This window comes from Scleropages formosus, chromosome 21 (assembly GCF_900964775.1).
Source record: "Scleropages formosus chromosome 21, fSclFor1.1, whole genome shotgun sequence".
NCBI lineage: Eukaryota > Metazoa > Chordata > Actinopteri > Osteoglossiformes > Osteoglossidae > Scleropages > Scleropages formosus.
In genome coordinates, this window is record NC_041826.1 from 17,477,355 (window position 1) to 17,504,413 (window position 27,059).

Genomic DNA, 27,059 nt, shown 5'->3' on the forward strand with positions numbered 1-27,059 from the left:
TTTTTATTCTGCATTAGACTATTATGTGGTGTTAGTTGAATATGTCTATAATATTACCTTTTGTGATTGATTTATTTTGTACTTAAAATGTGTTGAAAAGAATTGAGTCCACATTCGTGAACTGCACACACTATTCATTTCCTGCAGCAGAAGCAACCTGGTAACGATAGCTCTTCAGATGAGTTTCCTGTGTGAAACTGAAAATGCAATGTGGAGGACCACTTTCAGTGGGACAGTGGACCCTCAAAAGCTCTGTTTTGTGCTGTAGTGTCAGTTGGAAGTTGGAATGCGTAGCCTTTATGGGTGTATCCTACTGAGCCTCACACCATCAATTTCCTGCCAGTTCAATAAATTATTTTGGGCACTTTTCACTCTTCATAGTTGTCTGTTTTTACAAGGCACTCGTTAAATCCTATTTGATTTTTATATTTTAATCATGCTTTCGTTCCTGACTGACTTCACAAAAGTTTGTACTGTACGTGGGGCAAGGCTAACTTAGTCTTTGTCCAGCAGCTGAGGTCAAAGTGCTCCTAGCTCCCCCTGTGTGCTTGTGGTAATGGAAACTGTTGAAAAAGGTGCCATAGCGCACAATGGCAGCTTTAGCATTTAAATACAATACGAGCATAGTGATGCAATGTTCCGAAAAATGTCCACCTTGACCATAAATAATAAAGGACTTTGGAAATACCTTTAAGCCAACCATTTCATTCTTTTTGTGTAGCGTTTAATACAACATTTCTTCAAAACCCATGTCCAAGTCTGATTCTATGTACTTTCTAACACGATACTCGTAAACATTTCAAGTAGTTTTGTAGCGTGGAGCTTTTTGTCGGAAGTGGTGCGCAAAAGTCTTGATATCCTGATTAGTGATTGTTTTAAGAGAGGTAAGCTGTGAAAGTCTTGGTGATTATATTCACCTGAAAACTTTGCATGCACCCAACAGCACTAAAGTTAAAAGGAAAGTTCACGTTTGTAACTATCCAGTCTCTCAGATTCTTTCCTCCAAACGGCGCTGTCGGTATGTGAGTATTTCCTCTCAGGTGTTGGGCCGAACCAGTGAGAACTTCCCTGTGGGGTCTGGGATGTACCACTTCTCCCAGAGCTCCTTGTGAACACAAGGGTAATCCCAGGGCTTGAAATGGCCGTTCCAGTGCAGCAGTTGTGCTTCCCGCAAGAAAGTGTCCGAGTAGCGGGTGTCAGGGCTCCAGCCTAGTAGGAATTTAGTACGGAGACCAGTATGAGAAACCATAGGCTTAACTACCACATTGGGGGCCAACTACACGGTGTTCCTGGCAGCCACACTCATATTCACCTTGTTCTTATTCTCCTGACATACTGCTTGTTTCTGGGAATTTTCTGAAAAATACAAATGCTGTCCAATACATTTACATTCTTTAATTTTTTTCTGAAGTGACAAGTATGTTGATAAACTACATGAAGCTGTCATTTGAAGGTTGGTGTTTCAAGTCTCAGGAAGGACTGAGAAAGTTACTAGGCCTGGATTGCTCCAGTAACATATCAAACAATATAAATGGCTAAAACTGTCACATTGGGAGTCACTTTGGATCAAAACGTCAACGTGGCAACAAAATCATGTATTTTTAAGCTTTCGGGTTTTAAGGTAAATCTGAGCTGTTGCTTATTTCAAACTACAGTGCTGATCTCACCCAGATGTCTCACATGCCACAGTGGGTTGATAGGTGTGTACTTCCTGTAGAATGCAATCAGCATAGGTGGTGTGGCCACTCCCCCCGCCATAGCACTACTGAAAAGATTGTCCCTGTAAAGAGAAGATGCTTTGATGCCGTACTGCTACAGGCAGGGTAAGTGAGTACACTTTACACAAAGTGCATTGCTAGATGGGGAAAAACCTATTATCCTTCTACCCAACCTGGCACAGTGGATGATTGTCTGGATTATGTTTTTAAATCTACATAAGGCTCACCTAAAATTCTGCTGCATCAATTTTTCGAGCTGCAAGGTGATTTTCTGGCGTTTCCACTCTTCAATGTCAGCCACAAAGACCCCTGGGTTGAAGGAACAGTCGCTGGGGTTGATCCCCAGCTCCCTCACCTCCCGCTTCCTGTAGTCCAGGAAGCCCATGTATGTTGTCTGAAAATGAATGCCAACTTTGCTCTATTCAAAGGCCATCTTATCAAGTTCAACTGTGCTTCAAATGCCTGCCCTGATCCAGAGAATATTTTGTCATGCTCACCTGCATGCCCACACTTCGCACCATCTCATGGGTGGAGGGAAGGTCGCAGTCGCTGGCAAACGCAGCTGCATGACCTGGCTGCAACTTCATGTTGTAGAGCTCCTGGATGTCACCTGGCTCAGAGTGGAGGGAGTTGCCTACAACAGCTATCTAAATAATCCCTTTTTCACAATCTTCTGCTTTAATTAAGCGTTTTAGGTGCAGAAGAAGTGAAATTCATTACAGTCCCAGACACAGAGCCATATCACATTAGTGTGCTTTCAAAGAGACTGAAAGAAATTAATATATTCAGTGTTATCTTTGAGTATGGGCAACAAGGGTCTGTGTTCCTTCTTCTGAAACCAGAAGATCTACCTGTCTTCGTGTGATGTGACAGTCTAACAATGGATACTGATGTTCCCTTAAGCTCCTTCCACACTCAGTGGAGTAATGCTCAAGAATACTAGCTTGGATAGGAAGTCATAAGAAAGAGACCTCTAAAGAAAGAGCTAACCTACCTACCTTGCACAATGACGTCATCATCCAAATACACAACTCTCCTGTGTTTGATGATGAGCAGTGGTAGGTAAAAGCGCACAAAGTTGAGCTGCGACACAGAAAGAGCAAATGCTGAGGCACAATTCAGAATTACTGGGTCTGCAGAGGGCCTTCGGAACACCTTGAAAAACTATGTTTTTATATAGACACTATCAAAACCATCCATATAACCTTCAGTGAAAGGTCCAAGATAAGACTGATGCAAGAATTCCATAAGCACCGCATCCAGAATTTATAAGCAACGGATGAGTATTAATCCAGAACACGAACTTTTTGGGTAGTATGAATCCATGATACATACAGGATGGAGCAATTCGGGCCGTGAGGAATCTGGTCTCACTCTTCCTTTCAGAATCATGGGGTTGAACTCTATGATCTTGTAGTTGATACCCTTCAGTTTGGAATTTCCTATGTATTCTCTGTAAAAATTTAAAGAAATTCAGAAAAAAAAAACATGTTTGAGGCTCTAGGTTACTGAGAAACCTTTCACTTTCAGGAGCCAAAAGGTTCCTTGCCCTACCTCACATGCTGTACAGCATCCCGCAGGGTGATAATGTAGAAGAACAAGCTGGCATCTGTGTTGCTATGGATGCTGTTGATGGTCGCCATTGTGCCACCCATGCGTTCCTGTGCTGCGCAGATCACCACAGGTATTACAGCCTCTGAAGCCTCTGTTCCCTCCGGCGCAGGTTTGTGGCTCTCCCTCTGGCTCGCCCTGACATCTAAGGCAACCATGACAAAGATGTGGGTCAGATTAACACAGACAAGAGAAAAAAAACAACCTTAAAGGGCAGAGCCGCTCCGGCAATGACAGACAAGATGCAGTTGAACCTGGCCGTACCTGTGCGGCCTGGAGAGGCTTTAGCTTTGTGCACCTTGTTGTACAGGATGACACACACCATCAGGATCAGCAGCATTAGGAGTAACTGGTTCACTGTGAAGAGACATCAGTGTGACCAATTTCTCTGAAATGCAGGAAGAAGTGAAGCTGCAAAGTTCTGCTTGAATCATCATTGACTCCTCCATGGCTTCCCATGTATTTCCAAATGCCACTATAAGATCCTATTCTGCCTGGGACCGGGACTCAGATTATTCACTAATTAATTCTGCAGACACGTGCCAGTTTACTGTCTTATCCTTCTGCAGAAATTAAATTAAACGGACCTTGTTTTTCTTTCCTTTTTCGGCTAGTTGCACAACCTAAGTTGCGCGGAGATAAGCTGGAGTATTTTTTCTTTCCATTGCTCATTTACAAGGAAAGTTCTGTGATTACCTCATGGCCTTTCGGTGTGGAACGCGCAGGGCCGGCTAATTTCTGCCTGGAAACTTGCTCATACACACGATCGCACAATCACCATCCATTATTGACGCAAAAGTGCGGACTGCGGCTTGCAAACTGTCTCCTGGGAGGGACTGTAGTCTCGCAAAACAACGTCTGCTTTGAGCTCAGCTACATGGCCAGTGCCATTAAAAACCATTAAAACAGCTCTTGTCATTTTTCAGCTCTAGCTACTGTCTTCATATTACACTGTTATAATGCTTCCTCGGGGCATTGCAAACTTATAACTATCTCATTTACCTACAGTTTCTCACACCTGGTGAAGTGGAACGCACTGATTGTTATGTTCGGCTACTCTTCTTAAGTATTGCACAAGGGACCTTATGCAATAATCGCTAGGAGACCTCAGACGAGAGGTTCTTAGCCTCTTTTAGGCCACGGACACCTTGAATCTTGAGAAAGTTAAGGAGCCCTCCTAGAAAAAAATCCATAAGTAAATTTAGAGAAAATTCTGCATTGGATTTATTTCATTTATTACCCCACCCCCCCAAAAAAAAATGTGTCACAGATAATAATCGTATAACACACACACACACACACACACACACACACACACACACACACACACACATTTTCAGAACCGCTTGTCCCTTACAGGGTCACGGAGCCTACCCGGCAACACAGGGCGTAAGGCCGGAGGGGACACACCCAGGACAGGACGCCAGTCCGTCACAAGGCACCCCAAGCAGGACTCGAACCCCAGACCCACCAGAGAGCAGGACTGCGATCCAACCCACTGCGCCACCGCACCCCCTAATCGTATAACAACATTTTCATTTTATTTTTACTTTTAGTGTTATTTTGATGTGTCCCCTCCCGCTCTAGCCTTACGCCCTGTGTTGTCAGGTTAGGCTCCGGCTCCCCGCGACCCCGTATAGGACAAGCGATTCAGACAATGTGCGTGTGTGTGTGTGTGTGTGTGTGTGTGTGTGTGTGTGTGTGTGTGTGTGTGTGTGTGTGTGTGTGTGTTATTTTGAAAGCAAGCCACTGCTTCATAGACCCTCTGAAACCCATCCAGGAACCCCCAAGGTGTCCATCATCCCCAGCTTAAAAACTTTCACATAGACTTCATTCTCGAGAACTAAAGATTTTGGTAATTTATGCATTTTAATATCTATCTTCCTGTTGTCTTGTCTTCCTGTCTTCATGTTGTATGCTCCTTGTTAATTATTATTTGAATCGGTTGAATGCACAATGCCAAAGAAAATTCTCCATTAAAAAAAAAGCTGTCAACTTGAAACTGAATTTCAATAAGTATACATGTCTACCATTCAATGAATAGGTGTTATACAAAGCAAAAAAAGAATATATACAGCCCACTTACATCTCCTCAACAGAGCCATGACTCAATGTAATTTCTGCAAAAAAACAAATCAAGAACAATACAATATGTAAACTCAAAATATAAAATATCACAGCTGGCAATACTTCACATTTCAGTAAGGTGTGAGGACACAAGAAGCCACAGAAATGAACCCCGCACGGAGGAAGTCATAAACATGAAACAGATGTGCTATTCTTTGAGTTTTTACTTACACTGGTCTGCAGGAGGCTGTGTCTTCTGGGAATGAGTCAGCACACTCGCTTTGTTGGGGAGCAACTGGTCTACACCTCATAAGCGTTGATAAACCTGAAGAATGAACCGCCATGTACCAGTTTACCACCTTTTCCACTGGTATTCAGTGTATTTCTCTAAGAATCGAACTCAGTGCTGAAGCACGAGAGGTGATGGGTCTAAGATGTGTGCGTGAAATGCAGTCCTTGACAACAAATCTGTAAAGGGTACCTTATCTGACATGTGATCATCTACACTGGGGTTGAATTTTTGTAAAAATTTGATTCTCTTTCTTAGAGGAGCTACATCAGCAAAGTCCCTACATTTCTATGTACTTGAATCAAAAGTGACTCTCGGGAGAAGAATCTGGACCTCTTTTTATCAGATAGATGAAAGGATCATTTCTCTGCCAGCATGTGGATTCATTTTTAAAGGATTCTGTGAATTTCCTTCCAGGTGGCATTTGTTTGCAAGCAATAGTCTGCCCCTGTCTGTCTCTCTTTGAAAAAAATGGCGGATCTATCTGCATTTCATAAATATTGAGACAAACCAACAATCACATCATGAACACATTCTGCTAAGGACACAAATACTGGGAAAACATGATGTAACTGTGTACATTTCCAGCACTACTGATGTAATAACACATTCAGTGAGCCATTTGGCCCTGCTTGACATTTGGACTGATATACAAGGCTCGTTTGAAATGATATGTTTCTACATTTGTTTTTTTCCAATCTATAGACTAAATTTAACATCTACTTTTATAGGGTCTAAGATTTTATATTAGGACAACGTCTGAACGCAAGATATCCAAGTCAATCTGTTTCACTTTTTACCCTCCAAAAACTGCATTCTGGCCCCCAAAGAATATTGCTCCGCCTCCATAAAATAAATAATTCACTCCTGGAATTTTTGTGGCCCATCTCCAGGTGTGGACCTCTACAATTGTCATGAGCATTTACCCCACTAGCAACGGCCCTGTTTCTCATGGGTCTGGGGTATTTTTGTAACCACGTTTTCTAGAAAAGTATCACTGTTTCCTTTGGTCCAGTAAAAAGTCTGGCCATTATAAACTATGTAGTAATCCTTCTATATCTGCCAGTGCTTGTAATACATAAATGATACAAATGTTCCATATGTGAATTTTATGTAGCGTACAGAATATGTCAGTGTCATTCTGAGCTTCTGTCATTATTCATTAACTGTTTCGATCGTATGAAAGGGGAAAGATAGAAAAGCTCATAGGAGATGAATGTCTAGATGACAAACTGCTTGACTGTGAGAAGGTGCATCTGACAGCCTGAGAACCTTCCATCCCCAGAAGCACCTCCAACCACCTCAGAGTCTCTAGCGAGAGGAGCTCCAGCCAGGACTGTGTCCAACCACATGTACTGACGTCATCCCCAGTGTTTTCGCAAGTTCAAGTTGTGGGGGCTGGTGCAGTAAATTAATGGTAAGAAACTATAAAATTATTAATTTAATGTGTAAAAGCACAGTATTTACAAACTACTCCTAATAATATAATGAAGACTCTAATGATACATGATGATACGTTTATCTAATTTTGACCGGACTGTTCCTGCTGAAGAAAGAGTATTTCAGTTTAAACTCACACACATACACACACACACACACACTGGCTGAAGCCGTTTGTGCCGAGCGGGCTGGCGGTGAGCCGGAGCCTAACCCAGCAACACAGGGCGTAAGGCTGGAGGGGGAGGGGACACACCCAGGACGAGACGCCAGTCCATCACAAGGCACCCCAAGCAGGACTCGAAGCCCAGACCCACCAGAGAGCAGGGCCCGGCCAAACCCACTGCACCACTGCACCCTTACTGTATGAATGATTAAGTAATTATAAGTTATTTACAAAACTAAGTTTGAAAGTCACACACACATTTTCAGAACCGCTTGTCCCATACGGGGTCACGGAGCCTACCCAGTAACACAGGGCGTAAGGCCGGAGGGGGAGGGGACATACCCAGGACGGGACACCAGTCCATCGCAAGGCACCCCAAGCGGGATTCAAACCCCAGACCCACCCGAGAGCAGGACTGTGGTCCAACCCACTGCGCCACCGCACGCTTACTGTATGAATGATTAAGTAATTATAAGTTATTTACAAAACTAAGTTTGAAAGTCACCTAAGGAAAAAACTACAGCTAAATAAAGAGTAAAAGTAAAGATGCTGCTTTGCTGATTGTTCGTCTGTTTGGTTGAACATGCTGTTTGGGATCCGTTCTAAAACCAGCTCTGTGAGTGTCTAAGTATTCTAGTTTTCCAACCTGTAGCAAAACATTTTTTTCATCCACTTTAGTTAGCCAAGTATTTTAAGATGTTTAAATGTATATGCTTCTTCCTAATGTGGTAATTGTAGTCATTCTCTTTCCAGTGAACTGACATTCACCATACAAGCGTCAAACCTTTGTCATTCTGACTATGTGAATGACTGAAAAAAGTTTGTTTGTCCATCGTTTACCCACACGTAGTAGGATATGAACATTTTCAGATGCCAGCACCTTTGCTCCAGCATGTTACTTTGTTACTGTTCATGTCAACTTCTTTGCAGCACTGTTCAGCAGAAGAGGCCAAAAGCCACCTGTCTACAACCCACTGTGACCACCATCACCACATCAATTAACTAAATGTCAACCACCAAGGTCTAAGTGGTATTCATCATTATATCATTATCAGATGTGGTATATTCCAGTGCTACATTCCTGATCTCATTCTTGACATCAAAATATGAAGAAATTTAGTTGAAGGAACTTGAAGGGACTTGAACAAGATTTCAGGACCTTGCTGAATGTTGTGTCAGTTTTTCCATGACAGAACGTGGCTATGATCCAGTGACTTTGTGATTGTGGTAGAAGCTGAGACAGTGACATACAAAAGACAAAGGACTGAAGAAAGAAAAGCACAACACAGCCATGTGCGGCCATGAAGAATTTATAGCTACTTAACTTAAGCCATTTAAATACAGACCTTTTTAAAACTACACTTGATCACTGAAAGATTTTGTTTTTGACGACTGAGTGAATTGGCATTCATGTGTGGATGGTAAAAAAAAAAAAAAAAGAAAAACTTGTACAGAATGTCAAACCCCGAAACCCTTTGTGAATTCAAGAAAAAGTTAAGCATTGCGTAATACACACGGCAATAAAATTCTGGCAAATTCACCGACAAAACGTTACTCTGCGGAAATGTAATCGACTCGGTTTCCTTCAGTTTTTTTGTTCAGATATTTATTTTTTTCCCAAAAAAAAAAGATTCCATTATTCGTGCGATCAGTGAAGTTTTTGTTTATTCGTTTCTTGACCATTTTTTATTACGCAGGACTGTTACTCTGAAATCTTGTCTTTTCACATGATCCCCCTGGCTTGTATCGTTTTGATTTTAATTCAGTTCCTTCCTTGGGCGGCAATCGGAGCTCGTCCTTCACTGGAAACCCCCTCATCGGCGTTTTTAGAACAAGATCAGCACTTTATACGCACAAATGAAGCGGAAAAGTCCAAGTGTAACATACCAGTGTCGCTGCGCAAAAGCTGCTGGCAGCAGTTCGCCGCGTTTCAGTCCGACTCGCTGGAAAAGCGCAGAGGAGCGTCCGGCAGCGCTGGCGCACAGCTCTCCATGTCCGTGTGTGTGTGTGTGTGTGTGTGTGTCTGTGTGTGTGTGTCTGTCTGTGTATGTGTGTGTGTGTGTGTGTGTGTGTGACCGCTCCAGTGGCTCAGACGAGCTGAGGCACCGCTGCAGGAAGTTCTCTCCAGATGTGCACGACGCAACAAACAATCAGGGCTGCCCGCTCCGATCTGACCGCTGGTCTTGGGAGATATTCGGGTTTATTGTTCCCATCACCATCGGGATCTTCCTTTGGTCAGGCAGTCCCTTCAAAAACGTCGTGTTCACAGAATCCTATTTACTTCTGGTCGTTTATATGGTGTCTGTCGGGTTCAAGGGTACAAAAGTCGGCGGGACAATAAGTCTTGCTTATTAATATAATATATTATAAGTCGATTATTGTTTTGAAATGTATGATTTTGAAGGTACCGCGCACGTTTGAATTGAGACAATTCAGTCTTGGGATGTGCTGTACTTGGGCTGATAAATGGGTGTGGCGGAAACCACGGCGCTTTTGTGACCATTTCGTAGGTTTTTTCCTGTCATAAAAGTAATTTTCAAAATTTTCTGTGTAGCACTGACTGATTGACAATTTTTTTCCACAGAGCTCTTTTCGGAGCGATGCAGGCCTGCTGCTGCGATGATTGTCGCAATATTTTCATATACATGGAAATACTGGATTATTTCCTTACAGTCCCAGATAGGAAGTGAAAATCGCACCGGAAACCTAAACTAGATGCCTTTAATACTGAACTCGTTGAAGAAAAGCACTATGACATCCCAGAAGACTCGAATGTACCGAGCTCTTGGTGTAACTCGCAGCTGCCAATCCGTAAGCGAGAAGAATGAATGAAGCGAGGGGCGGTCCGCGCGCTGACGAATGCGCAGATGCATTATGGGAACGGGGCGGGCCCAGCGCCCGATGTCTGCCTCCCGTCCTCCTGCCCTCCCGCCCCAACCGCTGCCAAGTTACTTCGCCCGAACCGAGGGGGTAGCCGCCGGGATCATGGGCACGGAAGGGCCGCTCTGGAGGAAGGTGCAGTCTTTCAGCGGGCCCGTTCCCCGCTCCCGGCACGGACACCGCGCCGTGGCCATCCGGGAACTCATCATCGTGTTCGGCGGAGGGAACGAGGGCATCGCCGAGGAGCTGCACGTCTACAACACTGGTGAGCCGCGGTGGCGTGAGGTCGGCGGCGGGCGAGCGACTGGACTACGGGACGTGGTGGGGGCACAGAGAGCCGGCGGCGGACGGAGCAGCCAGCGCCGGCAGCCCCTCTCTCTCTCTCTAAAAAGTTGCAAGCAGAGAGAGGGGCGCACTTGGAGCGCGGTCGCTAATTTGACGGCGTGTTTGCCCCCCTGTTTACCAGTGAAAAGTTGCGCGAACGAACAAACGGTACGTTAGCCCAGGCAGGCAGGCAGGCAGGCACGTCGGAGGAGCGCCGGCGGTGCCGTGGGGTGGAGGACAGGACAGGAGCTCCGCTCTCTCCGCATATTGTCTGCAGGGCACAGACAGGTAGCCGGTCCGCTAACTGCTTCCCTCCCTGCTGCTGCATGGTTAGTACTGGTAGCCCTTAAGTTACACGTAAATTTTAGGCAAACTTTTCCCAACATTACAAGTTTAAGGCGACACGGGGAGGGAGGTGCCAAAGTGGGGATGTGCTGCGTCCCCGGTGCGTTGTTGTTCCCCAATATATATACGTGCCGGCGTCGGACAGCGAGCAGCGTGTGTGAGCGTTTCGACCTGCTGCGAACACGGTGTTTACATTGTTGTAGTCGCACGTGTTGCGTGTCCCGCACTGCTAGCGAAGCGGGAAAAGTGTTTTGCGTTCGTTTGTTTCACGAAAAGGTGTTGGAACCGGAGCCCCGTGGCGCAGATCAGATGCGGAGGCTGTCAGTCAGTTTAACTTTAACTGCGGCGGCGCGGCGTTGCGCGCAGCGCTTCGCGATCGGATCGCGGTTTCGCTCCGTCCGGCTTTTTCAGCGGAGCGGCTCGAGCTGAGACTTCAAGCAAGGGGCGCTCACTGTGTTAGCAGTGTACGGAAAGACCCCTTCCAAGATTTGAACCAGCCACCTTAAGGTTATAAGTGCTCCAGTTTGCTTGCAGCCCGCTCTTCTAAGTTCTATCCGGTTTGGATCGTAGTATAGCGAAGTGGCGAATAGCGGGCTTTTTGGTCCCATAACAAATTACTGGAGACCCTCTTTATTGGGACCGAGTTTCAGTGGTCGCGCGTTCAAGCTCATCACTCTCCACCAAATGACACCGATATTTGGAAAAAAAAGTATCATAGGAACCTTTGCCTTTTTTTGCTGTATTAGAAACCGTTCTGTAATGCAGATGATATAAATATTGTACGTTATTTTATTTACACTATTTTCAAATAAAAAAGGATATCTACTATATAAAGTATATATAAAATAGATTTCAAGTTAACGTGTGTTCTGTTGAGGAGTATGTTCCATGGTGGGTGTAGCAACATGTCTTTGGTGTAAAAATTAAGGAGAATCTGCAAAATAATGTGCATGAAAGCATCATGTACCAGACATCATTTCTATTGAATTATAGTATTCATATTGGCAGCTGGGACAGTTGGTAGCGTGGTGGTTAGAGCTGTTGCCCCAAAGGTTGCTGGTTTGATCCCCACCTCTGGCTGTAGTACCCTTGTGCAAGGTACTTACCCTAAAATTGCTCCAATAAAATTACCCAGCTGTATAAATGGGGTAAATAATTGTAACCTTAACACTGTAAGTCGCTTTGGAGAAAAGCATCAGCTAAATGAATAAATATAATGTAAATGAGTTGTATTGGATTTATAAATATTATCGTAGTAAGACTTTTTCAGAAAGTAATCTCAGATGTTTAACAAGTGCTTCCATATTACCCTCATACTCGTTTAGAGTATAGGCCACATTATCTGTGTTAGTGCTGACAGAGGTGAATTAAACGCTGGCCCTTGTTTCAGATAACACTTGGGAATGAAGTGGGTTATCCATGGTTCGGGTTGATTCTGAATTTGCGGAATAAACTGAAAAACCTGTTTCTGTTCAGAGATCAAGCAAAAGGTGGTTAATTCAAAATATGTCAATAGTAAAAAATCTACCTTTTTTTCTGTAAAACAAAATTTTAATTTTATTTTGCAGTTTTGCCTTAAAAAAAGCTGTGTACAGGTAATTACTATGATGTGTTTTGTCCACATTAGAGAAAACTAATGTACACTTGCAAGGTGTGAGTGATCGCTGGTCCTTCCTGTGAATCTCAAGTGTCCAGGCAGTGGTTCCTGCCAGCGGTCCGGGGAGACATTCCGCCCGGGTGTGCTGCTCATGGCTTTGTGTGCGAGGGGACCCGTGTCTTGGTCTTCGGGGGGATGTTGGAGTACGGAAAGTACAGCAACAGCCTCTATGAGCTACAGGTGAGCCACCACCTGCACATCGGCCACTTCTCTTTTTACATGTAGCTGTGTGTTAAATTGTTTCACGCAGAGATTTCTTACCTAGGGATCCACATGTGTGCATTTGGATTTAAGATAAAGTTTGGGTAAAACACGAGCACAAGGTCTTTTTTCTACTTATTTAGATATGTATATAGAATATGGGTTGGGTGGCATGCTGTTAATGCTGTTCATCTTAGATTGGTAATGCTACCACGTCATTTTTTGTATTTGATTTGATCTAAGAGCCAAGGGATTAATTTGCAAAAGTTAATTATGAAGTCCAGTCTTATTCATAGAGACCTAAAGGTGCGTGTGATAGGAACTTTACATATCGCTGACCCTCAACCTTCTGACGTGACAGGCCAGTCGGTGGCTGTGGAAGAAGCTGAAACCCAGGCCGCCGAGGAATGGTGCGCTTCCTTGCCCCCGCATTGGTCACAGCTTTACCCTCCTTGGCAACAAGTGTTACCTATTTGGAGGGCTGGCAAATGACAGCAACGATTCCAACAGCAACATTCCCAGGTTTGCTGAGCTACTGGCCCACTCGGTGTGTCCTGCTGTGATTGACTGAACCAGAATATTCACCGAAGCCCCTTTCTGTCCCAGTGCTGCATCCCAGAATAAGATGAAACACCCTTCCATGTTTGCCTCCAGGTACCTGAATGACTTCTACGAGCTGGAACTGCAGGCCACGTCGGGGGTGAAGGGCTGGAACGTCCCAGAAACTAAGAATGGAGGTCCCTCAGCTCGCGAGTCGCATGCCGCAGTGGCCTACTGCACCAAGAACAGCCACTCACCCAGACTCTACATCTTTGGGGGGATGAATGGGAAACGGTTGGATGACCTTTGGCAACTGGACATCGGTAATTTGGCAGGGAAGTTGCAGTGACGTCAAACTTGTCACCTGGACAGCACACCCCCTACCGCATGGGTAGCCTAGACCTCAAGAATTCAGTGTTGCCCGTGTAAATGTAATGTAAATGTAGACGGCAGGAGGAAAATACTGAATCGTTGGACCCGCCAATGCAGCTTTACTGAGCACATTTTTGAGCCTTACTTCCCCATGTCTTTCCTAGAAACCATGGCCTGGTCAACACCTGAAACAAAAGGGCCCCCTCCTCTTCCCAGAAGTCTTCACTCTGCGAATGTCATTGGAAACAAGTAATTGAAATGCTAAGAATGGTTGTGCTGTTTACAGTACAGAACCCTTCATGCTTATTTTGGTCTTGTCCCTGGCCGAAGGTTGTCATCTCTCTCCCCACAACGCAGGATGTATGTATTTGGGGGATGGGTTCCCGTGGTGAGGACCGAGGACAAGCCAAACGCCTTAGGAGCTGAGTGGATCTGCACTAACTCCTTGTCTGTGCTTAACCTTGGTCAGTGTTACCACCACCCAGTGTCAAGTATCGTCTTGTCCGTTACGTACCTAAATTTGGAAATGAATGAGAGAATACCCAACAGCCCTTAATTATGCCATTCCTTTGTCTGGTAGAGTCCTTTTTGTGTGGAATGCCTTGTTTCTGTAGGTTATTGTCAGATTTAGAACTGACCGTCTCCGACTTCTCAGTCCTGTGGGTACTCTGATTTATCCGTTCAGTAGTAATTGATGTTAGTCACGTTGTGGTTAAAGTGACCGGTGGACATATTGAAACCATCCTAGCTTGCTGAATATGTGTGGATCACAAATTGTGGTAATGCTTGTGTGTCTCACTGGCTGCTGGTCTCTTGGCTTCCCACCCGTAGACACCATGACGTGGCAGAGCCTGGGCCCGGATCAGCAGCAGGACGACGGCAAAGCCAGCGGACCCCGTGCTCGGGCTGGTCACTGTGCTGCTACCACAGGCTCGCGGCTCTACATTTGGAGTGGCCGCGATGGCTACAGGAAGAGCTGGAACTGCCAGGTGTGCTGTAAGGACCTGTGGTACCTGGAGACAGGTGAGAGTCACTGATCGCCAAGAAATGTGTGGTGAATAAGACAGACAGAAATACACATTTATAGTAAGGACCTGTGTAACCAAAGGAAACTTGATGGTGTTTGATCTCCATTTCCTTTTAAGTCATTAGAGTGGAAGGCAGGAAGTTAGGAAGTTGACCCAGGGGTTAGATTGTTGATTGAGCTGGGTGAGCTTTATATCCTTGATCACTGTAGCATTTAAATCTGAACTACTGTTTCTCCTTCTTTAGAGAGGCCCTCCAAGCCAGCAGCCGTTATGCTTGTTAAAGCCACCATCAGCACGCTCCATGTGGCGTGGCGCCCCCTACCTGCTGCGGAGAGCTACCTGCTGCAGCTTCAGCCAACCGCAGCGTCTCAAATGCCGTCCGCAAACTCCTCATGCTCCACGCCTTCCAATCAGAAGCCCACGCAAGGACACGGGGCAGAGGAGGAGCCTATGCAATGCTCCATAGGTTTGCTCAAGTTGGTTGTCTTCGTGAAAACTAAAGTAGTGTGTGAGCAGCAAATGAATTTTATCATGAAATACCTGCTGGACCCCAGGACTATGTTTGATTATCCCTGGTGTAGTGTTGTCTTTATGAAATGGAGTAATTGACATTAAATCTCAAGGTGTGTCATCCTGTTTTAAATATATCAGCACATTTTTGGACACGTGTGTTCATTCAGGGTCAATCTCAATTGCGTTGCTCTGATTTATGTATGTTCCAGAACTGTGGAATTTCAACTTGTCTCATCTGTTTGTCTTTTTCAAGTGTCCCAGTCTTCCCAAGACCAAATCAGTACTTCCTTAAGTGTCACCTCACCTCATGCAAGTGGTTGCACTCCCTCTGGACAGGTCAGAGTGCACACAGTCCTTGTTAAACTATACCTGGTTCAGCCTCAACACCCTACCCCTGTCTGGATGTTTGTCTTGCGGGCCTGTCTGTCTCTTGCAAGATCAGCAGTCATGGGGTGGGGGTGCTGATGTCTGCAAAGGTGCAAATGTTATCCATGATACCCCTTTAGGGTCCCTCCCGCTCTGACCTGGTGAGGCAGGAGGAGACACCAATGGAGGTGCTGGACAGCAATGGGAACCGCTCTCTGGCAGAAGTGCTGGGTGCAAGTGGGAGCACCTTTACCTCCAGGACAGGTATGATGGGTCATGTCTGCGGTGTTTCACCATGGAGTGAGTAATGATCACAGGGTGTTGAAGAGCTGAGCGTAACTCCTTCCAAGTTGGCTTTTAATGATCGGTAGAAAATGCCGTTCATCTCTAAAGCTGGTTCCTTATTATCCAAAATGTATGAATTATATCTAAAGTCTTAGATATAATAAGGGGTAAAATAATTGTTTTCCCATAGTGTCAATGAGACAGGAAGCTGGTCGAGGCTGTTTGTTCTCCAACAAGGCTGTGGCCAAAGCTGCCTCATGGACTTTGAGGAGGGAGTGCGACCTGGACAGTGTAGGGTATCCCTGGACCCTTTCCTCAAATCATTTGGACTGGGTAATGCAGGGTTAACCGGTAGTGGACACAGCATGGTCATGGGAGAGGTTTTACACTTGAGGCTTAGTTTTCTTTCTGCTGGTGTGTTTTTCTTCAGAAATGGGACATGCCAACCAAACCGCTTCACTAACTACCTCAGCTTCGGCACCCATCAGCCCAGCAAACACGGTAAGAGCGATTTACGTTTCTCGTCCGCAAGTAATTTGGATCGCATCTGTATCCTTGCGGTAGAACTATGCTCGGCCCTCGATGAGTGATTTGACTTCTCCTCATGGGAGTTTAACTTCCGGTGGATCCAAGGGGCTTCCTGGGGTGCAGAAAGAAGGCTCCCGTTTTCAGAAGGACTCATCGTTGCGTTGCCTTCTTCTCCAGGTGCCGGCGCCGGGGAGGCGGTCATGGGATTTGGATACGTGGTATGATGTCGGACTGTTAAAAACCCTTTTCTCAGAAGTCACCCACTACTACCTTCCGCCAGAGAAAAACGAGTCCACATCAAAGAAGCCTCCCGAGCCACAGGACTTCGAGGGTCGGGAGAAACAGAAGCTCGTTCCTGGGGCTGCGTACAGGTTCCGAGTGGCGGGTGTCAACCCTTGTGGCCAAGGAGACTTCAGTCCTGTTGTCGAGTTTAAAACTTGCCAGCCTGGCTTCCCTGGAGCACCATCTGCGGTCAAGATCACGAAGGTACCCGCTGCCTGTCACTGTACATCTAGAGCACTACAGGTGTCTGCAGGAACATCTCCGTTTCCATCAATCCTTTGTTTCCGCTTCACATTCTTAAATTCTGTAATTACGAAGAAGGATGTCTGATGGAAAATTTAGCAGCAGGTTTGTTTTCCATTAATGAGACATGTTGTTAATGTACTCTGCTGTGCTGTGTTTGCAGACTATTTCTGACCAGATATGCGTACGCTTGCTCTCTTCCTGGCCTTCCTGCACCCTTTCTTCCAGACATCTGACTCTGTTCACATCACCTGGGAGCCTCCCACCTCCCCATCTGGAAAGATCCTGGAGTACTCCATGTACCTGGCCGTCCGGAAGGCCCGCTCGGGCAGTGCTGCCGACCCTCCGGGTCAGATGGCCTTTATCCGCATTTACCGCGGGACCAAGACTGCATGCACAGTCAGCTCTGCCCAGCTGAGCAACGCGCACATCGACTGCTCCGGCCGGCCTGCTGTGGTCTTCCGCATCGCTGCCAAGAACGAGCAGGGCTACGGTCCTGCCACGCAGATCCGGTGGCTGCAGTGTATGGGCTGAGTGTCTCTACTAACTACTCTCTGCTCTATTGTAGCTTCCAGTCTGTGTGTCTGTGCTCCTCTTAAGGTCTGTGTATGTGTGCGTGAGTGTGTGTGTTTGTAGAGTCATTTCTGCTAACACGTGAGTTTTCATAACGCAAATTGGCTCAGACACGATTGGTAAATAGGGGAAATAGGGGAATGATGTCGGTATAACCATCTCCATTTACTGGTTGATCTATGTCCCTACCCTCGCCTATGGTCATGAACTTTGGGTAATGACCGAAAGAATAAGATCGTGGATACAAGTGGCCGAAATGAGTTTTCCCTGTAGGGTGTTGGGACTCACTCTCCGTGACAGGGTGAGGAGTTCGGACATCCGGTAGGAACTCAGTAGAGCCTCTACTCCTCCACATTGAGAGGAGTCAGTTGAGGTGGTTCGGGCATCTGATAAGGATGCCCCCTGGGCACCTCCCTTTGGGGGTATACCGGGCACGGCCAACTGGGACGAGGCCCCGAGGTCGGCCCGGGACCCGCTGGAGGGATTATATCTCACAGTTGGCCTGGGAACGGCTGGGGATCCCCCAGGTTGAGCTGGAGGAAGTTGTGGGGGGCAGGGGCGGCTGGGCCTCTCTGCTCTCCCTACTGCCACCACGACCCTATTAGGATAAGCGGGATAGAAGATGGATGGATGGATGGATGTCGGTATAACGCAGAACTCACATTGACTTCTACGCGATTCCATCCCCAAGGTGTTCATGTTTTGTGTCACTGAGTAAATGATCCGAAGTTGAAATAACACAGCGGCCCAAGGAGGAACACGACGCGCATTTCTCTCGTATGCTTTGTTGTTCTGGAAGTGCCGAGTGTGAGGTTCCATCTTTGCTGTTATCATAAAATCTTTTTATTATAAAAAAAGATATTAAGCATGGTGACAAGAATGTACCTAAGAAGTGTGCTGGCTATAAAATTTCAGGAGGTGAGCATAAAATAAAAGCTTTAAAACAAGAAGAAAAGCTTGTTATAAAGCGTTCGAACAAAATGAAGGAACAAGATATTGTTTTCGCAACTGGCTTAAATAAGTCAAAGTTCAAGCGATTTTCACCTTTTTTCAAGGTAAAGTCCTATATTTACCGTAGCACTTGTTTTTAAAGTGTGCTAACATTTTTTTAGGATTGTCACAAAATTGGCACTGCTTTGGTTACGAGTTTAAGTTTTAATCGGTCAGGCCGAAAACTATTTTTTTCATAAGCTGTCATTTTCACTGTGTCATTTTCCGTAACGCAAGCTTTCATAGTAACACATCTATTGTGCTATTGCATAAAGCACTACTGTTAACGGTAATCACACTTGTAAGTTCCCATTTTCTATTCATACTTTGTTCACTATAGTACTGACTGCAGTATTCTTTTTATTTTTATTTGAAGAAAATAGTTTTTTTTAATTTTTTTTATTTTAATGTTTACTGATCGTGGATAACGTATGCTTTCAGATACAGGCAAACTGAAGCAAACACAGTCTCACGGAGTTCCTACAGACAAACACAGAACAGATTGGAAACAGCAGTCAGGTAAAATTTAAAACATGTTCTAATTGGCGGTGTTGTGTCTTCCCAGAATTAAGTCGTTTGGGTCCAACTCGAATTTTACAATAAAATGCTTATTTCTCTCTTTCAGGTCCAACTCTAGACAAAATTGAAGCCAAGACATGAACTGGGCTCATTGGTAAATGGCTTAAAATATAGTTTTATATTTATTTTTTTTAACTATTGTCAGTGTTTGCGTGTGGGCGTATACACGTGGACTGGACACGCAAATACTTGTATATTTTTTATCAGGAGTAGTGTTGTTGTTGTTGTTTTTATTTGGTGAACCACATTTGAATGGAGCTTTTTCCGTTGGACCCAGTTAAGTAACCACTGCTGTTTTGTGACTGACCACTGTTGCTATTTGCCTGGTGGCTTTTGGGGACTCCTCTACCATTGTGTCATACACCCTGAAGGTCTATCCAAGCAGTACTTTTCATTTTTCTTACGTGGAAATGTCACACTACTAGCCTTGGATCACTGCTGAAATCAGTCCTTGACTGCCTGACAAATTACTTCTTTATGTATGTTTTTGTGCCTTAATATTTAATCTGACCACCACGTGCATGGTCTGTGTTACATACATTGAGGTGTGATTCGTTAGCGTCTCCGGCCTGTGATCCATCCCGGGACCTTGTGTTGCGAGGCTCTCTGATGGATGTGGTACCTGCTACACCACACTGTGCCACATGCTCTTCCAGCCTCCTCCTGACACTAGTTTGGTTTATGAATTGACCGTTCAACCACTGACTTTGAGGGTTAGTTGTGTATTGCTATGTCAGCTTCAGATTACTGTCTTCAAGAAAAGAACATGTCTCCCTGTTCAGTTTTTTTAAAACTGGGTTGGTTATAGGTAGTGATGCCACAGTTTTACATTTATTCACTTAGGAGATGCTTTTCTGCAAAGGGACCTACAATGTTAAGGTTACAATTATTTATTCCTTTATACAGCTGGCTAATTTTACTGGAGGATTTTAGGGTAAGTACCTTGCTCAAGGGTACTACAGGCAGAGGTGGGGATTGAACAGGCACCTTTTAGATCCAAAGGCAGTAGCTCTAACCACTACGCTATGGGCTGTCCCGTTCTTGGGTTATCAGTTTGAATCCTGCAATGTTCACGTGATCGTCCTTGTTTTTGTGTGTTTCCGGAGGATTGCTGGATTAATGCAAGTTTGAGCCATCAAGCACATTTTATATATAATATATTTTACTAAACTGCGTCATATCCATTTAGGAAGTGCAATATCCATTAGAATACATTGACAGTAAAATAGTGTTCAGTTTTGCTGCAGGGTGGAGGCTGTTGAAATCTGAGCAACTGAAAAGGGAAAGAATGTGTAGAGTAACTGTAAAATGACAATACCATGATTTTAATTTTAAAAAAGTATATGTGATGCAATTAATATGTGCCAGTTTAATTTGATGTGCCACAGTGAAGAGGCCTTTTCCATTAATAAAACCAGTGGGTTGGTACCATACTCCACTGAATGATTGTTGCTGCATTGCAAAGCATGACGTTGCTCCATGGGCAGGTGGAAATAATATCTTCCAAACCCCAAAACAGGGAGCTCTCTTTGCAGGCAGGTCTCTCTATTACAAGGCTTTTGGTGCAAAACCCATTCAGGAAGTTTACTTTTTTTTTTTTTTTTTAAGTGATGCTTAATGTACTTGTTAAAATTTGTGCAGCTCAGTGTATGGGGGGGGGGCATTGGTGTCACCAGTGCAGTGACTGACCTGTCCCCCCTCCTTTGCCTCTGTTTAGTCTGCCCTTATGGGAGATGAGTAGGAGAGCTATTCTTTTTTTTCCTGTTTAGTTGCTATGGATAGCATTTCACTCTGACAGCCAGCTATATTTTGTTGGTAATTATGTAGCTGTTTCACAGAACATTCTGACCTACTGTATTCTGATGTCATTGATGATACAATGGTGCTGAACATAGCTTTATAAAATATTGTGCATTACTGAACTACTACCACCCCCCCCCCACACACTGTGTAACATTTACCATGAATTGTATAATACAAAATGGTATTTACACCAAGAGCAGATTCTGCATACATTGCAGTGTTTGAAAAGCATGTACCTAAATTTTAATAAAAGTACAGCTGTAAGCACAGTATTAATGAAACATTTTGTCCTTTAGACCCAGATACCTTAAATGCTACATTTTAAAAAGGTTGCCAAATGTAAGTGGATGTGATTACCCGTGGAGTGTTCCTACATGGGACAAGAGGGGCTGACTTGAACTTTTTTTTTTTTTTTTTTTTTAAATAAAGTTTTATTACTGAAAGGTATGTCTGCTATAAATAGACCAGAGGGGTAGGACATTGCATTTTTATTAAAAGGATTAACACAAGTCACTTCACTCATTACAAAAAACAATTTAATATCAAATTAAGAGCAGTGATCCCCTCACTGGTCACAGGGAAAGGGTATTTTTCCTTTAAAGAAAGGTATCCTACAGAAGGGATACTGTCTCCTTTAAGAGTCCCACTGCCATCTGACAAACTTCAATTAAACTCTCAAAAGGTACTGTACAAATGCAGTTTGGGGAGAGAGGGGAAATATTTATTAAAAATATGCATAGCTACTGCCTGGACTTTAGTTGTCATTTGATGATACATTGGAGAAGTTCTTCAGATGAGACCATGAGGTAGTACTTGCCCCTCATAAGGCTCTGTGATTGACAGCCACAATGGAACCTCACCTTCATCTCCTTCCCCACTCACTTCCCCAGCATAAAGTCATATGCTCCAATGCAGCTACTAGTCCTCATCACGAGAACTGGATCTGCTGGACCCCAGGGATCTGCTGATGGGGAAGAAAAATGGCCACCATTACCAAAACCACATCTGAGTGAGACATGTGTTACAGTAGTACTACGTGTATACCAAAAGACAAAGTTTCTTTGATGGAACAAAATCACAGCTTCAGACTCTCCTAATTCAGTCCTGTTCTACAGCTGTCACATACTACTACTTGGCAGGGACTGGCCTTTCTATCCATCTCAAGTCTGAATAGTCAGTGCCCAAATTGCAGGTGCACCGATTACAAAAACTGCTTGGTCTCACCAAAAGGCAAAGGAGGCCTTGAACCCCCAATGGCTATTTCCAACTGTTAAATGGAGGGGAATGCATAATGGTACGGGTAGCCATCTCATGCTAGGTCCGATGGTTGCTCTGCATGGTCATAATAGTCCAAAGAGAGCATTTTACAAGACCAGGTGCAAGTACTTTTCCCTCAAGATGTTCACATTATTTCAGGATAATGCTCCCATACACACTGCTAACAGCTAAAATACCTTCCAAGGACTCCCAATAACCAGATCTAAACACCACTCAACCTTTATGGAAAGCTCTGGAGCAGAGTGCAAAACATATTTCCACCTCCCTCACCCCTCAAAAAACCAGAGGGTTTTCTTGTATAACAGTGCTGCAATTCAGGATTGTATGACAGCATTCTAAGAACTGAAGCTCTTAAGGCAAAGGGTGGCCCTACTCCTTATGAGGTCCATCATATTAATATACTATTTTGTGTACTTGTTATTTTGTCAAATCCCTGTATGTATATCTAATCACAGTTACATATAGGGGTCATGTATGCCAACTTGAGTACACGGCATAGCTGGTCTCACCTGCTGGTATGAGGTGGTGTAAACCATGACATTCTGCTGTTGTCCATCTGTCGTTATGAGTCCTGTGGGCAGTTGATTTGCTACAACAGAAAAGTCCTGTTAAAGCAGTGGACGGGGAGGGGGAGATTCCCCACACCTAGCTGGGAAAAGAACGCCGCACAAGCAGACGCCAACTCACTGAAGCTGTCATCCGTGAGTTCTTCGCCGATTCCCTCAGACACAGCTGCTATCCCCTTCTCCCCCTTCATGGCCTAACGAATAGAGTAAAACAGCAGTTATAAATATAGGGTAAATAGCTGTAGGTATCTTAACGTTGTAAGTCGCTTTGGAGAAAAGCATCAGCTAAATGAGTAAATGTACCAATAATGTTGAAAGAAGCCAACTAGTGTCACTTTGTGATACGAGCAATGAGAACATTACAGAAGGCAAAAGCCACACTCCAATTAGTCTGACAATACAAAAACACAATCTGTACAGTCTGCTGCTTAACCATTAGTTTATAAAAGGAAAAAAAAAAAAAGCTAAATCCAGAAGTCTGCTCTGAATGCACATGAATGACATCAAGCATTCCCAAGTTTGGAGTTAAAGGGAAGGTATGTATAAAAGTGAAGAGATACCTCTCTGAACTTCTGCAGGTGAAGCTTGAGTGGCTCCACATACATGTCAAAGCCCAGCGTGGACATAGCAAACAGGATGTCTTCCCCATTGATGGTCTTCCTCTTCTCCTGGTGGCACCGCTCACTAGCCTCAGAGGTGATAAAGCTGATGAACTCGCTCACACACTCTTGGACGCACTCCTTGGCGTCTTTCGCGATCTATGGACAGAGGAGGAGTGAGCTTGGATACCAGGCAGAGTAAATAATTCTGGGTCCCTGCTAAACTCGACCTCACTATAACAGCCAGATGTATCAAATGGGCTGCTGCTTTGAGTAAAAGTATCTGCAGAGCAACATAAAACACTGCATAAGGGTTTTGTTATTAGAATTACAAAGAATAACTGCTATGGTTATGCAACATTGTGCACCTCAAATTTGTAAAATAGTCTCGTCCCGCAACAGCACAGCGCATTTGTTCAGATAGCAGGAGAAGAGACAATGGAGAGACAGGACACCCACTGCCAAGTGAGTACCAGGTAATATCAAAAGTAGCAGCTTGCTTGGACTGCATACTGAGGGGTGTCTGGTCTGGATCTGCTACCTTTCCAGTTGGTGGGATGGCGTTCTTCATGATTCGGGCAACGTTGGCAATGGGAAGGTAAATGTCCTGCTCGCGCAGGTTGTCTTTGCTGCCGTTGCTGTCCTCGTGGTCATTTAATCCCTCTTCACCATCATCTACAGTGGAACAATTGCAGGATTAACAGAACATGACTTGGTGATGGAGGCAAACCCTTTATACAGCACAAACTAAGAGCAAACGTCTCAGTCTGATACGCACTGATTTTCCATTTGGTATTTAGCAGCTCAGTGGCAGCGTGGTGTTTAGTACTGTTCGCTTACCACATGTGGGCTGTTGGTTCAAATCCCACTCCAGCTGTAGTGCTCCTGACCAAGGTTATTACCCTGAATTACCCTGCTGAGTAAATGCGTAAATCATTTTAAAGCTGATAATATAACGCTGCAAGTGGCCTTGGATGAAGACACGAGTTCCACTACAGTTACTGTGCCAAGAGTGTGAGGCACACGAGAGCCACCAGTGGAGTCTCCTTTTGTTGTCCCACACCTTGGGGTCCTCAAATGATCACACCCAAGTCTCCCTTTAGTAGGAGATTCACGATTTGGGCAGCAGTGTTTACTTACACTGCTACTAGAGTGTTTGGGCTGCTCCCTTGAAACCTGTTCAAATCCCCCCAACCTGCTGTAGCCTTGATCACAGTCCATACAGTAAAAATACCCTTCTGTAAGGATTATTGTAAAGTTAATTAAATAGTTTCCTTGGACAAAGGTGACAAAATGACTAATAAGGATGAATAACAGCTGCAAGATCAATCTTGTTTTCAAATTACTGACATTTTAGGACATTAAAAGCAGAATATAACAGGCAGCTAACTGCATTGACAGACATCTATATTTAATCATTTATCTGATGCTTTTCTTTTCAAAGCAACTTAATGTTAATCTACTTACAACAATTTATCCATTTATACAGTTGGGTACTTTTACAGGAGCAATTTAGGGTAAGTACCTGGCTCAAGAGTACCACACCTGGGACCTTTGAATCCAAAGGCAGTAGCTCTAACCACTACACTACCAGCTGTCCCAGTACTGGGTGGTCCGTTAAAGAGGAAGCAGAACAGGGTCCCTTCCCAGCCAAGGAGCCCAGTCGCTGTTGTCAACTGCTCTGTCTGAGCTGAACATCATGTGTAAATCACACCTAGAGCTGCTATGCTTGGACCCAAAGGTCACAGGTTCGAGTCTCACCTCTCTGGCTGTACTCAGTACTGTAGTGGTCTGGAGCAAGGTACTTACTCTAAAATTACAACAGGAAAAAGTTACCCAGCTGTATAAATGGGTAAATAACTATAGGTAGATTAACATGATTGTAAGTCGCTTAGGAAAAGCGTCAGACATGTTCAAGTGTCACTCATCGCGTGACTCGATAGAAGATGTAACATTTTTACAAGTGTTCTCGCGGGCAACACGCTGGATGTCCCGGATGTTGAGCAATAACGGTACCTTCGTGGGGCTGCAGCACAAAGTGTCCCGGTGGGATGTAGTCGGCGGGCAGGGCGAGCTGCGCGGGGTCCGTGGTCGAGCTGTCCGCGTCCATCTGAAACACACGGTACACGGTGCCCTCACACACCTCTCACAGGCCGGGTGTTCCCATTTCACGAGTGTGTATTTTCGGGCCAAAAATGGGTGCTTCGCTGCATTCCTTTTCCCCTCACCCGCCATTATTATTATCATCGCGAGAGCGGAGACGTACCTCGCGCTCTCAGCTCTGAGGCGTTCATTAAAAAGTCCATCGTGTCCAAGTCCCCTTAAAATATGTACGAAACCAAGGGTGTGTGTGTGTGTGTGTATATACACACGTGTGTAAATGTATATGTAATAGTAAAGGGCTGGCAGAACCCCTGTCCCGAAAAACGCTAGGTTCCTTTGTTCACAGGGTAAAACCGAATAAAAAAAGCGGGTCCTTGACCTGTGTACCACCTTTTATATATATATATGCTCACCGCATTATTATTACCTGAGTTTAAATTTGTGATTAGCTAAACACTCTTAATTGTCAGTTAAGCCCTCGCAAGGCGCAGAGACTGGAACTTGGCGCGCGGAGCTAAAATAACAGCTGTAAAAGGTAGAGCGCGCCGAAGCGCCGGCGTGCACGTCGAGTGAGCGGGAGCGCGCACAATCCCGAGGTGCCCGAATAAAATCTCCTTTTGCTGCACGACGATACCTTAAAATAACACAGATACTAGCTGTTTGCGAAAGTGAAACCGCAGCTGTACTACGACGCGACGAAGGAATGTGTCCAGGCTGTGCGCGGAGCCCAGGCCTCCTGCTACTACTACTGCTGATATTGGCGCTCAAAACCCAGGCAGGACCCATGGCCGCGTCGGACACGAAAAAGTTTCACGCTCGTCAACCCTGCTCGGCGCTTCCTGCTCCCCACAAATACAAGCGAGCCGCACTCGGACACGGCCATTCGAGCTACCGCGAAAGCGGGTAACAATCATTGGCCGGAGCGGCGCACGGAGTCGCGGTGCAGCCCTGGTTGGTTACCTCCTCGAGCCGGCCGTGTGGTTGGACAGAAAATGGCTGCGAATGAGCCAGTCCGAGCGCGCAGCTCGGCGCCCGCCGTCACTGCTACTACTGGCCACAAGGGGGCGCGTCTCCGTGTCCATATCGCCTGGCAAGCGCAGGCGCGCTGTCAGAAACGGTGCAGCAGCCGACGGCTCATGCGTTAAAACAGCCGCGGGTTTTCTTTCGAGAAGCAAGGTTTGGACCTGTAACTGGCTGGGATGTGTCAGGAGTCTCACAATTAATCTGTGTTTGTTTGTTTGCGCCCTCCCCCCTCGCCTCGTGAGCCTCACCGCGCTGTACTTTATATATTGTAATGTGTTTTGGAGAGGGTGTCATACCCCTCTTAACCACAAGATGTCGCCTTTGAAAGAAGCAAAGTGCCTTTCAGTCTCCAAATGAGGTCCGCGGAGCGAAGTGCCCGTTCCCAAATAACTAGTGACCCAGGGCTGACCTTGATTCGGCGTGCCCGTTGTCTGAAATAAATATAAATGGATGGAATAAACATCAAGACAGCATTATCAGCTCACATATGCGCACGTGGACTGAACGTGCAAGCGGTGAGACTCTACGCAAGGGCTCAAAAGGCGGCTGTCACTTCGGGACGCAAAGTAATTAAAAAACACTGCAGGTTTGACGCTACTCGATAGGCGCACCTGTTCCTTTCTGGAGGTCCGCCTGTTATTTATTCTCCTGCCTTTGATCTCCGAGGTGAGATGAATTCTGGCGCAGGATGAG

The 27,059-nt window shown here is 45.1% G+C and overlaps 3 protein-coding genes across 13 annotated transcripts; 1 reads left to right on the forward strand and 2 right to left on the reverse strand.

Moving 5' to 3' along the window:
- Positions 1-593: 593 nt before the first annotated feature.
- glt8d2 (glycosyltransferase 8 domain containing 2) lies at positions 594-9,324 on the reverse strand. Of its 7 annotated transcripts, none has more exons than XM_018730105.1 (12): positions 9,176-9,324; positions 5,628-5,721; positions 5,416-5,449; positions 3,594-3,686; positions 3,273-3,474; positions 3,054-3,171; positions 2,717-2,801; positions 2,216-2,328; positions 1,946-2,112; positions 1,668-1,780; positions 1,313-1,356; positions 594-1,209 (listed from the first exon to the last, which is right to left on the reverse strand). In XM_018730105.1, exons 3-12 carry the CDS (start codon positions 5,432-5,434, stop codon positions 952-954), a joined length of 1,212 nt encoding a protein of 403 aa, XP_018585621.1. In that variant the 5' UTR covers positions 5,435-5,449; positions 5,628-5,721; positions 9,176-9,324; the 3' UTR covers positions 594-951. The 7 variants fall into 7 exon arrangements, with proteins under 7 accessions (XP_018585621.1, XP_018585624.1, XP_018585622.1 ...); XM_018730112.1 differs by having other exon boundaries at positions 1,134-1,209; positions 1,313-1,372; XM_018730108.1 differs by lacking the exon at positions 3,594-3,686.
- An 854-nt stretch (positions 9,325-10,178) lies between these two features.
- On the forward strand, positions 10,179-19,223 carry hcfc2 (host cell factor C2). Of its 2 annotated transcripts, none has more exons than XM_018729895.2 (15): positions 10,179-10,433; positions 12,526-12,674; positions 13,057-13,217; positions 13,350-13,558; positions 13,772-13,856; positions 13,965-14,071; positions 14,439-14,630; positions 14,880-15,101; positions 15,402-15,484; positions 15,655-15,778; positions 16,230-16,300; positions 16,505-16,813; positions 17,081-17,375; positions 18,857-18,934; positions 19,041-19,223. In XM_018729895.2, exons 1-15 carry the CDS (start codon positions 10,190-10,192, stop codon positions 19,073-19,075), a joined length of 2,364 nt encoding a protein of 787 aa, XP_018585411.2. In that variant the 5' UTR covers positions 10,179-10,189; the 3' UTR covers positions 19,076-19,223. The 2 variants fall into 2 exon arrangements, with proteins under 2 accessions (XP_018585411.2, XP_018585412.2); XM_018729896.2 differs by having other exon boundaries at positions 17,081-17,201.
- Positions 19,224-21,270: 2,047 nt separating this feature from the next.
- On the reverse strand, positions 21,271-27,048 carry nfyba (nuclear transcription factor Y, beta a). 4 transcript variants are annotated; one of them, XM_018730128.2, is made up of 7 exons: positions 26,978-27,048; positions 25,257-25,350; positions 23,782-23,915; positions 23,202-23,399; positions 22,763-22,835; positions 22,585-22,664; positions 21,271-21,761 (listed from the first exon to the last, which is right to left on the reverse strand). In XM_018730128.2, the coding sequence occupies exons 2-7, from the start codon at positions 25,348-25,350 to the stop codon at positions 21,726-21,728; spliced, it is 615 nt and encodes a 204-aa protein (XP_018585644.1). In that variant the 5' UTR covers positions 26,978-27,048; the 3' UTR covers positions 21,271-21,725. The 4 variants fall into 4 exon arrangements, with proteins under 4 accessions (XP_018585644.1, XP_018585646.1, XP_018585643.1 ...); XM_018730130.2 differs by lacking the exon at positions 26,978-27,048 and adding an exon at positions 26,304-26,943 and having other exon boundaries at positions 21,271-21,758; XM_018730127.2 differs by lacking the exon at positions 26,978-27,048 and adding an exon at positions 26,304-26,943.
- Between the last annotated feature and the right edge of the window lie 11 nt (positions 27,049-27,059).

What these genes read in the sequence shown, in the direction of transcription:
- glt8d2 (XM_018730105.1), bottom strand. An exon ending in AGCCTCTCCAGGCCGCACAG is followed by an intron (nt 3,475 to 3,593) that starts GTACGGCCAGGT and finishes TGGTTGCCTTAG; the next exon opens with ATGTCAGGGCGAGCCAGAGG. An exon ending in GGCCCGAATTGCTCCATCCT is followed by an intron (nt 2,802 to 3,053) that starts GTATGTATCATG and finishes TCTGTGTCGCAG; the next exon opens with CTCAACTTTGTGCGCTTTTA.
- hcfc2 (XM_018729895.2), top strand. Translation starts at nt 10,190, where the DNA reads ATGTCTGCCTCCCGTCCTCCTGCCCTCCCGCCCCAACCGCTGCCAAGT. An exon ending in GCGAATGTCATTGGAAACAA is followed by an intron (nt 13,857 to 13,964) that starts GTAATTGAAATG and finishes CCCACAACGCAG; the next exon opens with GATGTATGTATTTGGGGGAT. An exon ending in CCATCAGCCCAGCAAACACG is followed by an intron (nt 16,301 to 16,504) that starts GTAAGAGCGATT and finishes CTTCTTCTCCAG; the next exon opens with GTGCCGGCGCCGGGGAGGCG.
- nfyba (XM_018730128.2), bottom strand. Translation starts at nt 25,350, where the DNA reads ATGGACGCGGACAGCTCGACCACGGACCCCGCGCAGCTCGCCCTGCCC. An exon ending in CCATCCCACCAACTGGAAAG is followed by an intron (nt 23,400 to 23,781) that starts GTAGCAGATCCA and finishes CTCTGTCCATAG; the next exon opens with ATCGCGAAAGACGCCAAGGA. An exon ending in ACACCACCTCATACCAGCAG is followed by an intron (nt 21,762 to 22,584) that starts GTGAGACCAGCT and finishes CTTCCCCATCAG; the next exon opens with CAGATCCCTGGGGTCCAGCA.